General features: G+C 51.5%; 1 protein-coding gene across 1 annotated transcript; it reads right to left on the bottom strand.

Annotated features, from left to right (window-relative positions):
* Window positions 1-10,353, bottom strand: Eps8l3 (EPS8 like 3). The gene is made up of 18 exons (XM_047517489.1): window positions 10,323-10,353; window positions 10,123-10,187; window positions 8,289-8,447; window positions 7,868-8,017; window positions 7,731-7,786; window positions 7,200-7,339; window positions 7,002-7,117; window positions 6,722-6,845; window positions 6,579-6,640; window positions 6,288-6,362; window positions 5,812-5,960; window positions 2,637-2,718; window positions 2,357-2,391; window positions 1,664-1,853; window positions 1,324-1,452; window positions 947-1,020; window positions 325-457; window positions 1-74 (listed from the first exon to the last, which is right to left on the bottom strand). The coding sequence occupies exons 1-18, from the start codon at window positions 10,351-10,353 to the stop codon at window positions 63-65; spliced, it is 1,782 nt and encodes a 593-aa protein (XP_047373445.1). The 3' UTR covers window positions 1-62.
* Between the last annotated feature and the right edge of the window lie 659 nt (window positions 10,354-11,012).

Below are 11,012 nucleotides of genomic sequence, written 5' to 3'. Positions count from 1 at the left end.
ATCGAATACTCCATCTTGCACAGGAGAGAGGTCCTTCGTCTTGGAAGTGTCTGAACTGGTGCCTAAGGACTTATCTGAGAGAAAAAAAGAATTCAGATGAGGCTCATGCCAGGTGAGAGAGCCTCAGAGCTCCTGCCACCAATAAGCTTGAAGCCTCGAGGCGTGCCTAAATGCATGACGCCGTTCCCTTGGAGGAATATCTTGTGCTCGGTACCTGCCACACTCAGTTCCATCCAGGTCTGGGCTTGCTGGCTTATCTACCCAGCACTCATACTCTCTTACTTGACTCTCCCAATGGGAGCCAGAACCCCAAAGTGTCCTCACCCCCAGTGTCCTTCTGACAGCCTCCAGTCGTGCTTGGACCCTTGGGGCCTCCTGTGGACACAGCATCTGTAGCTCCCCAGGTCTCATACGAAGTAGCTGGCTCCCCATCAGGGACCCAAGGGTCCTCACCGTGCTGCGAACAGAAATAGAAGCCACCAATGGTCAGGTGGAAGAATGCTGGGCCTGAGTATTTGGGTAGAGAAGGGGTCATTTAGCTTGGAGGTTGGGGTTCCAGGAAGATTTGTAGCATGGGGTATCTGAAAGTGCAGGTGTAAGCCAATTGGTTTGGCATCAACTGATGTCAGAACTCCCAGGTTTGAAGTCTCTGAAAATGAGCATTCTTGTAGGAAGGCATGACTGAGCTGTCAGCCAAGGTTTTTCCCAAGTTCACTATCTTGATGCTTGCTGCCTTCAGCATGGCAGGAGCACCCCACCTGATGCCCTCATCTGGGCTTAGGCATGCCCCCTTCCTCTGACCTCCTTCACTCACAGAGCCTGTCTTGGATGGAGTTGCCAAGCACAGTGGAGGCCAGGTTGCATATTTGGGTCTCTGGGTTTCCATAGTCACCATCTGAGCTCTTTTTAAGGTTCCCCCTCCATCCCCCACAGACAGGGCACTCACACAGTGGAAAAGTTTTCTGCCTGCAGCCAAGCCGTGACCTCCTCAGGCTTTGAGCTGAGTCGAAGCATTGGAGCCTAGAATGGGGGTGGGGTGATAAGGGTCAGAGGTCATCTCACAAACACACACAGCTCCCAATCCTAGATCTCTTCTCTGGGCTCCCATCAAATCACTTCTCTCATCCTATGATTTTTATGGTCTTGGTAGTGACCCTTTTATTCTTTGCTTTGACCTGAAAACAAATTTGACACCCAGTAATCATGCAGTAATAACTGATTAAGTCAAACCAGAACTATCTTCTCTGCTTGTCACTGAATCCTCCCCACCCACCTCCAACTCAGGACTTAGGGCTTCTGGATAGCTTAAGACAGGTAGTATACCCGAGTGGGTGACTGGCCCTGGCTCCCAGGGCCCCCCAACTGCAGGGGCTCCAGGATGTTGCTAGGAATGTAGCCACTCTGTCCTGCCTCGTTCTTCACCAGCCACCACCGCTTGCTGTGGTCCAGAACCTGCCAAAGGTCACCATCTCAGTCACCAAAACCTCTGTCCAGTCAGCCTTCCCTCCCCAACAAGAGTTTTTCCCTCCCAGTCCTTTCCCACTTTCCTCCTCCTCCTCCAGGCCACCCACCCTGGCAGCCCCATATCCAGACCACCCAGTTCAGGCTACCTGTAGCTCCTATCAACCACCACCTCCTTTTCTAGGTCAAGTCCAAACCTTACCTCCAGCACCTCTCCCTGAACCACAGTTAGTTCCTGTGGGTTCCTTGCTTCAAACTCATATAGGACTTGCATTTTCAGGACTGATTTGACAGGTCTGGGGCTGGAGGGTCGGATATTGGTGTTTCCAGATTGAGGTCCATTGTTGTAGGTCTCCTCCTGAGCAAAGTGTGAGGTACTCCCTAACCTGGGACTTTAGCCAAGAGAAAGAAGCAGGATGACTGGAGATGGGCCTCAGAAATTAAGTGCCTGTCCTACCACCAAGAACCCCAAATATCTCCTGGCTACATCTGGTGGTGACTTTTAGGGTTCCATAGAGTTTGATAGCAGGTCAGTGTTAGGTGGGACTTGGGGTGGGGGTTTCTGAGGACAAAAGAGGTCTGAAATGGCATTGATCTCTAAGGACGTTTACGGCATGGAATTTTCTAATCTGTGCTCTGCTATGAGCACTTTATAATTGAGCTCTGGGAAACCAGAGGCATGTATGGGTGGCACCATGAGAAGAAGGGATTGAAACCTAGGAAGATCAAAAGCTGCTTTTGCATCCATACTAGGGGAGGATGTGTTTGCCTATGTCCATGTCTGGCTAGAAAACAGTCCAGAGGGTCTCTGAGATGTAGAAGTCCAGAGGTCCAAAGGCTTAGCCCCTTCTTTCCCTCCCATGCCAATATAATCCCTGATAAATTTGGGTCATACCGGAGGGAAAGAGAGTCCTGGTATCTTAAGGGTGCCTGTAAGGGGCAGAACAGAACACGAGAAAGAGTAAGGCAACCAGCATGGCGATAGGGAGTGGCTGTTAGACCCCCACTAACTCCCACACGGCTTTCTCCATCCCCTTCCTGCCTGCCCCCGCAGTGATGGACACAGGTCCTCACATAAACCCATGCATAGCCTAGTGGTCATGTGACCATGGGGATGGTGGAAACTAGCCAGAGCCCAGGGCTTTGGGTAGGACTCTGTGCTAAGCATCCCTTACCAAGGAGGAGGGCTCTGGAGGCTGCCAGCCATCATAAAATGTGGGCTGGTAATGTGGAGGCTCATTGCCTGTCCATTCGGCCCTGGGGGGAGAACAAATCAGAGTCTATATCCACTCTGTGCAAGGCTGTGGGATGTAGAGAGGGAGGAGATGACAAGGCCTAGCCTCAGGGATCTTCCAGCTAATGGGGGCATAGTCCTCGTGCACAGATGAAAGGCCTCAGAACACCCACAGAGGAGCAAATGGTTAAGAATGAGCAGACCCCAGAGTACAGGATCTGTGAACCAGCCTTACCACCACCCACAGAGTGCAGATGTATCACTCCCCGAGGGAAACAGTGGCTCTGCTGGGCAGTGTGAATTGAAGTGGTAGAAATCAGAGTATTAGGTCCTGCAGACCCGCTTGGGGTTTCCTGCTGTGTTTTTCTAACCTGTTTATACTGTCCCAGCTGTAGGTCTCTCTAGCTGAATAGCGCGTGGAACTCCAACTTTTGAGACCATCTTGGCAGGGCTACTCTAACTGATGCCAGAATGGGGCTGGTACAGAATGGGGCCTCTTAGCCTCCCCTTCACCCACCACACAGGGCCCATCTGTGTGCTCTCGGTGGCTTCCAGGCTTGCTGTGCATGGACAGCCTCTACCTGCCTGCAGGGGAAATGCCCACTCAACTCCTAAGGAAGTTGCTCTCCCTGCCTCCTCCAGGTGCATATTTCCCCTGAACTTGGTGTACCCGTGGATTATTGCTCCTGTCATGCTCTACTGCACATGATCTTTACATGCCTGTACTTCTTTTTTTCTACATTGAATTCCTTGGGGCTTGTCTCCCCAGGACTGTGGCTGGTACGTTGGCTGCAGCTAAGAAATGTTTATTCAGTGTGAACACAGAGACTCTTCCCCTTTCTGAATCCTCTTCATTGGTGCTTCCTTCTTTGCCTTAGAAACGTGCTCAGGTCTTCCCTTGACCCACTTACAACTCCTTGTGAGCTGTGGATCTATACTCCTCTCCTTGCCAAATTTCCTGAGAATATACCTAAATACCCTACCTATACTTTTTCACCTCGGTCCTATCATTACTCCAGCAATCTGATTTTCTCTGTCATGACTTTATTGGTACCAGTCCATTTAAAATCCTGATTATCTTCTGGCTGTCAAATCAATGGCCTCATATGTCGTCCATCCTTTTAGATTGCCACAGCATTTAGTGACCCAAAGCTGTGGGTCATTTTGCCTAAAATCAAGTCATCCAATTTGTCAGAAATTCAACTTCATATAAAGTTTTTAAATCTCTATATTCTATTTTCTGTTGCATTGATTAATTTCTGATTATTTAGAAATAGAAATTAGAAATCATCTAAGGGAATAACTGACTTGATAAATTATTTATCAAATGTACGTCATTTTATGAACACTAGTGTTATTTTACATCTTTAAGGGTACTTTAAAAAAAATTACATCTAGTTCAGCTGGTGCATGCCTATAATCCTACCACCTTGGGAGACCGAGGCAGGAAGACTGCAAGTTCGAGGCCAGCCTCAGCAACTTAGTGAGACCATGTCTCTAAATAAAAAATAATAAAAAGGACTGGGGATGTAGCTTGGTGGTAAAGTGCTCCTGGGTCCAATCTCCAGTACCCCCCCACCAAAAAAAAATCTGCTGATTAAATTCTTGAAATAAACTTGGGCTTTAAAACACAAAATGATATATTTAACATGGTTACTCAATGTTAAAGTGGCTGAATAAAAGTACTTGAGGCCTTTTGGTTTGAGACCATTGCAGAACCTCTATTTCCTTCCTTGCTGCTGCTAGACAATGTGAGCCCAGCATAGCCATGGGAACCAGCAGGCTCTAAGACTAGCTCACATGGTATTCTGGACAACTGAATATTGTTATGAGAATCCAAGGATCCTTTGACAAATGAATGAATAAATAAAATGTGGCATTTTCATGCAAGGGAATATTATTCAGCTATTAAAAAGAAGGAAATTCTGACACATGCTACAAAGTGGATGAACCTTGAGGACATGCTGAGTGAAATGAGCCAGTCACAAAAGAATAAATAACATGTTCCACTTACATGAGATACCCGGAATAGGAAAATGTAGAGAGACAGAGAGTACAATAGAGGTGCCCAGAGGCTAAGGAGAGTGGGGAGCAGGGAATTATTGTTTTATGGGTGTAGACTTTCTGTTTGGGATGATGAAAAAGTTTTGGGGATAGTGTTTCCTACACAACGTTATTAATGTATTTAATGCCACTGAATTATGCACTTAAAGCAGTTAAAATAGGAAATTTTGTTCTGTATATTCTATCACAATCAAAAACATACATTGCATTAACTGGTTCATGTCCTTAACAAACTGGATGAAAACGCTTTTGAGTGGGCTGAATTGCACGTCCCAGTCTTCCGGCAAGAGGCGTGCTAGAAAAACTGGCTTATTTCCCTGTCGAGTTCTCTTGTCTCTCTAATTCCCTCTTCTCTCTTGGTTTTCATCCCTCTGTTCTTTTTGTTCTCCTTTGAACTGCCTGGGATTTCTTTTTCCTTTTGCCACCTGCATGTCAGTTTCCCACTGCCCTGACCTCTTCTCTAGGGGCATAGAAAAAAACTGTGCTTGTGAAAGTGAGTTCTGGGGCTCCCACAGGCAAGCTCGCCTCTCCCTGCGGCCCCTCTTGTCATGAGTGTCCTCCTGTTCTACCACAACCTCGGCTCTTATCAGTTTGGCCTCCTGTCCAAATGCCCATGTCAGTCACACTGGCTTGGGGTCTTGTGGCGTCTTTTTCTCTCCTAACCGGGGCCCTGCCAAATGGTTGCCGAGTCTTACTGATGTTACATTTGTAGCATCACTCATGTCAGTCATTCTTAAGTTCTGGGCTGGATTAAGATAAACTTTTCACTTTGGCCTTGACAAAAATGAGAACTTATTTTAGCAGAGATTGGCATCTTTCTTGGGAAGAACTGTTGTTTTCTGAGACAATGCTTTTCTCTTAGTAGTAAGTAAAGGTGATATTTTTTTTTTCTTTTAACTGGTCACACTTAATAGAGAGTTGAGAACTTTATGTAGTCTCCCAAATTGTTTTGGAATATTTCAGGATTGTATCAGCCTAGTGCCTAGCTACTTCTTGGGTCCTTCCCCAACACCCCTCAGCCCCAGTTCAGTTCAGGCCTTGTTTTCACTCACTCGCTGGTGGTCCAGGCCACACCCAGCCCCTTCCAGAGGTTACTCTCAGGTGGGCTTAGACAGGACTGCAGCAGGTCGATGGCTTTGGGGGTGAGGAGGGGTGAGACCACTTGGGCTGCCAGGTCAGCATCAGGGCACTGGACCAGGATCTAGGCGGGGGATGGAAGGTGTCAGGAAGCCTAGGCCAGGTATGGGTAGGAAAGGCCCAGATCCTCCAGCCCTGCTCGATTGCCCATCTCCTGGAGAACCCTGGTGTTCTTGTCTCTGACCCCTGCCCATGGAGTCTTCTGGGGGTACTGGTCACACCAGGGATGTTGTCTTGAAGTCAAGGAGGTGGGTGTGCTGTGCAGAGCAAAGGGAAACCCTATAGCCTCCCTCTACCTGCTATTCCCCCGCGCCTCTCCCAGCCTCCTTCCTCCCCTGCTCCTGCGTGGCTTCAGCCTGTCCCTCTTGCATCCTGTCCTCCCACCACTCACAGAGTCCAGAGTTTTGAAGAGGATATGCACGAACTCGGGGGCACTCGTTTCCTGCAGTCTGATAGCCAGCTTCCCCTGGGGACACAGGGCAATGTCTGTCACCACCCTTCATCCCACAATACCTTCACCAGGAACCCAGTGTCCCATAATTGTTTATGCCTCAGCTGAGAGCCTGGGACTCTCCAAAAGTCCCAAGAAGGGGAGCAACTGGAGAAGGGAAAGACTTGGGGTATCAGAGACCAGTGAGATGTTGGGGGAGAAGGGCTGGGGAAGTGGTGGGGAGCCACAGACCAGGAGGTTGAAGCTGTACTTGATCTTCTGGAAGCAGTCAATGTAGTTCGCCTGGGTTATTCCTGTGGGAGCAGGGCCAAAGGCGGCGTTCACAGATCATCTCAAGACAACCCCACTCCTTTCCCCTGGCCCTCAGCACTCACCCCCATGATCCTTTTTCTTTTTTTTCCCAAATCTCCTCTTCTTCTTAAGACTGGTCTTCGCCTGAGCCTCCTTCAGTTTTCCCATGAACAGCTCAATGTCCCTCAGGACATGGTTCAGCACCTCCTGGGTCCCAAACAATCCATGACCATGAGTGGGCAGTTAGGATTGTCCTGCCCTGGCCACCCTGGATCCCTGGGCTCCTGGGGGTGGGGAGAACTGATGTATTCCCTTACCCTGGGCCTGGGAAGCCTTGGCAGGCCCAAGACTGTTCTCAGTTACCTCATCCCTCTCTGGATCCTCTGGGGATGGAGACCTTCTAGGAGGAGGCAGAGCAAAGGCACTTCGTTCTCTGGCACTGGGTTGGCGTGACAGGGGCCTTGGGGATGGTGGGATGCCTGCAATGTAAGAGGACCATGGGCCTCCTTTGACTTTTGATCAAAACCTTCTCTTTCACCTGCCCCTGTCCCCCAAACTTACTGTGCTCTGGGGTCCTCCGATAGGGCTGCTCTGGAAGGGGGCCCCGTTCCAGAGGGGGTGCCTGCTCCAAAGGAAGTGGCCTTTCTATAGATGGTCCCCTCCATCTGTCCTGGTCTGGGTGAAGGCCTCCAGATCGAGGTCTGCTGAGGACATGGTGAGTGACATATCTCTGACAGGTTTCTTGGGACAGAAGCCTTGCCCACACTTCTGCCCCAGGAACGAAGGGTCACCACCTCTCTCCTGAAGCCCCACCCTGAACCCTGCTCTCCATAAGGACCTTCCCTGAGTCCACTCTGCCTCATCTGCCCAGTCCCAAGGTTCTCCTGGGTCTCATAGTAGTCTTTGGGGACAGTCTGTAGTACCCCAGTCTAGCCCCTTCCTTGTGCCCATCTCTGCCCTGGCCCTTTCTCAGTTCTAGGTTTGTGTTTGTTGGGCCACAGGTTCCTGAGTTCCTTGGATGTAGAGCTAGGATCTGGCCTTCTGAGATCTGGGCTATGAAGCCCCACAGGTGGCTAGGCAGAGGCTGCCTACCTTTGCTCTAGCTCCTCTTCCAGGGCCTTCTGCAGGCTGTTTCTCAGCTGCTGTGCCTGGAAGAAGCATCAGTCAGAAAGCTGTGTGTGTGCACCCCCACACACAATGGTTGTGGAACCTCACCCCTGGTCACTCACCCCTACTTCCTGGCACTGGAAGAGCAGAGTGCTAATGCTTGGCAGGCCAGACTCCTGCACAGTGATGGACAAGATGGAGTTGTAGGAGCAGGTGTTCAGTGCCACATCCATGGCCTTGATGTTGTCCAGGCGGTAAGAGTCCAGCTCTTCCTGGGCCGGGTAAAGAAGTCAACTGTGAGGCTTTTGAGAACTAAGTTTGGCTCCTAGAAGCTCCTGATAGAGTTTCCCCTGCCCTTTGGTGGCTTGGATCTGGTGAGTCCTCTACTCTGACTTGTGCCTCTATCCCCAAGCCTCGTCTCCTATCTCTTCTTAGGCCTGGTGTGTGCTGTGTATGGGGAGGGTAGCTACTGTTTGAGGCATGGAGTAGAGGAACCTGGTGCTTGCTCTTCCACAGCATGGGCTAGACAGTGAGAGGGCTGACCTTGGTCTCAATGTCCAGCAGCTGGAGCCAGCCATCTCTGACCTGCAGGATCAGGTCTTGGCTCCACACCCGGCCCTGTGTGTCCATGTCCTGCAACTTCTGCAGGGCATCCTTAGGCTCCCGAATTCTCTGCGTCCCCAGCTTACATGTCATCAGATGCTGTAAGGGGAGAAGAAGAGGCCAAACCAGGAGAAGGTTTGGAGAAGGGTGATGGCAGAAGGGGAAGGCAGCAGAGGGGGAAGACATGGCATTTAGTCCCCTTGTGGGTAATGACCCAGATGCCAATAGAGCACCCTCCAAGGACAATGTGAACCGGTATGGAGGCAGTAGGGCTAGGGATGGGCCTCCAGGTCTGGGGCTGAGGGGCTGCCTGAGGAATTCTAAGACTCCAAAGGAATAACAATTGTCGGGTGGCTGTGTCCTGCTGGATGCGGGCTCCAAACACCCCGCATACACTCTCTGAACTTCTGAGTGGGCCAGATGACCCCTGGGCTCTGTCCCTGACTTCCTTTGCTGCGTTTGGGAGCCCACCCCTCCAGCCTGGTCTTCTCACTGACCCAGCATTGCTGTCTTTGTGCCTTTGCTCATACTGTTCCCCATACCCAGGTGCCTTCCTCCCCTCTGCCAATCCAGCACCTCAGGTGTCTTAGGAAGAGGGTCAAGCCTACCTATCCTGATTCTTACCCACAGAGATTCATAGTGATCTCAGTCTCCACAAAGGTCCTTGCCTGCTCCTAGCCTGAGGGTTGGTGGGTTGTCCTTGTCTACTTTCTCCAGGAGAACTGCCCCCTACTCCCCGCCTGCTTCTCCCAGCCTCCTGTTGCCTTTCCCAGTCTCTCTCCCTCCACCTAGTGTCCTCTTTCCCCTTGACCTCCCCCTCCATCCTGGCAGCTCCCCATCCCTTCCTGGGTCCAGCTCTCTGTTCACACTGCCAGCAGCTTGGGGGACCCCGTTGTCCCTGTCATCCTGAATGTGTACCATCTTGCTCTTAACTCCTAGGCCTCTATGAAGCCAGTTCCCAGCCCCACCCCATAGAAAAGAAGCTGAATACTCCCACCTCTCCCCAGCTAACAGGGCAGCGCTTTCTTCCCTGCCTGTGGGGTTTCTGTCCCTTACCCCAGTGTGACTCCCTGTTATCTCCACTGGAGCCCTAACGCATGAGGCTGCTGGGTGGGGCTGTTTCCACCCACACGCTGTATCCCCCCACCATATCCTCAGCAGTGCATGCTTGTCTGACCACACCCTTTAGCTGCGTTTGCTTTCCTGTGGTGTTGACAGCCCTTCCTGCAACTAGATCTTCAAGTAACAGTTCAGAGACTCCATTCCAGCAACTCCTGGGCAGGGCCAGACTCCATTCCAGCAGCTCAGCGGCACCCTCAACTCCACGCCCCCAGGAGCTCAGACCCAGACACTCCCTTCTTAGTCGAGTCCTAGAGGGCTTCAGACCTCACACTTTCCCTCCTGTCATGCCCATCCTGAGCAAAGAGCAACTCACTGGCGATGGGTATGGTGGGGGGCGCATCTGGAACAAATGGGGTTGGGCTGGAGAGGTTCTCAGTGCCTCTAGGCCAATCCCTCTGCTGCTTCGGTCTGGGGATCAGATCTCTAGCTGGGCCAGCTCTGCCCACCTCAAACCCCCTCCTCCCCAGCACTTAGCAGATACTCAGTTAGACTGCAGGCTGGTTGGATCCCAGCGGATCACAGGATTAGGCCAGATCAGGCTGTTGTCTTCCACAGCAGGAACACGTGAGGCATCTTCATTGTGGCAGGGCATCCAACACACAGAAATACTTGGCTTTAGTTGGAAACCACCTGGGGCTGTGCAGGTACTCACCTCCACCCTGTGCTGCAGGAGGGCAAGCTCTGAGGTCAGGCACTGGGAGTACTCCTTCCGATGCACTGCAGGGTAAAGAGTCAGGGGCGGGAGGTGGTAGGAGAGAGAGAGGCTTAGGCAATTGGATGGGCCATGGGTGTGAGGAGGAAGAGGCCAGAGTTGGAGGCTTCAGTAGGGCAGAGGGTTCAGGGAGAGCTTACAGTAAATGGCTCTGCTGCTGGGCCGGGACATGGTGACGCTGCTGAGGACAGCTGCCTAGAACCCCAAGTGAAACAGAGACCGCCATGAGAGCTGGCAAGAGGAGTACCAGGCCCAGTGGGGACCAGGGCTGCTACTGCTCTGACCTGGAGCCCCTGGGACCAGACCAAAGCCCTGCCTCCAGGGGTCTTTCCAGAGATACCTGCAGTCAGTGTCTACCCTTGAAGAGCCCTCCATCTTGGTGGCCCTGGAAGGCCCAGGTGAGGAAAGAAAGAGCCTGGGAGGCCACAGTATGACTGGACCCCAGAGCAGGCTCCAGTCTCCCATTATTTGGATCTGGGCCTGGGTGTGAAAGATGCTAGAGGAGTAAGCTGCACCAGTATCTGCAGGAAGGGCAGAGGGTTCAGAGTCTTCCCTGCTAGAGCAATCCCTCTCATCCAGCCCTGTTTCAATTCTGCAAACCAGGAGGAAGCTGATGTTAGCCCATGAGCTGGAGACCCTCTCACGAGGGTGCGTGTGTGTGTGTACCCGCATGCACCTGTCTACAGTGGGTGTAGGACTTGTCAGTGATCTGCACTTCCCTGAACGTCTGACCAACACTCCTGACTCTTTGCCCCACTGTACACCATATCCTCTACCAGAGCCTCTCCCAGAGACTGTCCCCACCTCAACTATTTAAATCCAGCCCATGG

The sequence above is a fragment of the Sciurus carolinensis genome, chromosome 1, assembly GCF_902686445.1.
Source record: "Sciurus carolinensis chromosome 1, mSciCar1.2, whole genome shotgun sequence".
Taxonomy (NCBI): domain Eukaryota; kingdom Metazoa; phylum Chordata; class Mammalia; order Rodentia; family Sciuridae; genus Sciurus; species Sciurus carolinensis.
The sequence above is the reverse complement of the archived record's forward strand: the minus strand, read 5'-3'. Positions and strand labels throughout refer to the sequence as shown.

Coding starts and splice junctions, on each gene's coding strand:
- Eps8l3 (XM_047517489.1), bottom strand. CDS start 10,353: ATGTCCCGGCCCAGCAGCAGAGCCATTTACT. Junction 8,018..8,288: donor TGCTGGACATTGAGACCAAG/GTCAGCCCTCTC, acceptor TACCCGGCCCAG/GAAGAGCTGGACTCTTACCG. Junction 1,021..1,323: donor AGGGCCAGTCACCCACTCGG/GTATACTACCTG, acceptor CCCCCATTCTAG/GCTCCAATGCTTCGACTCAG.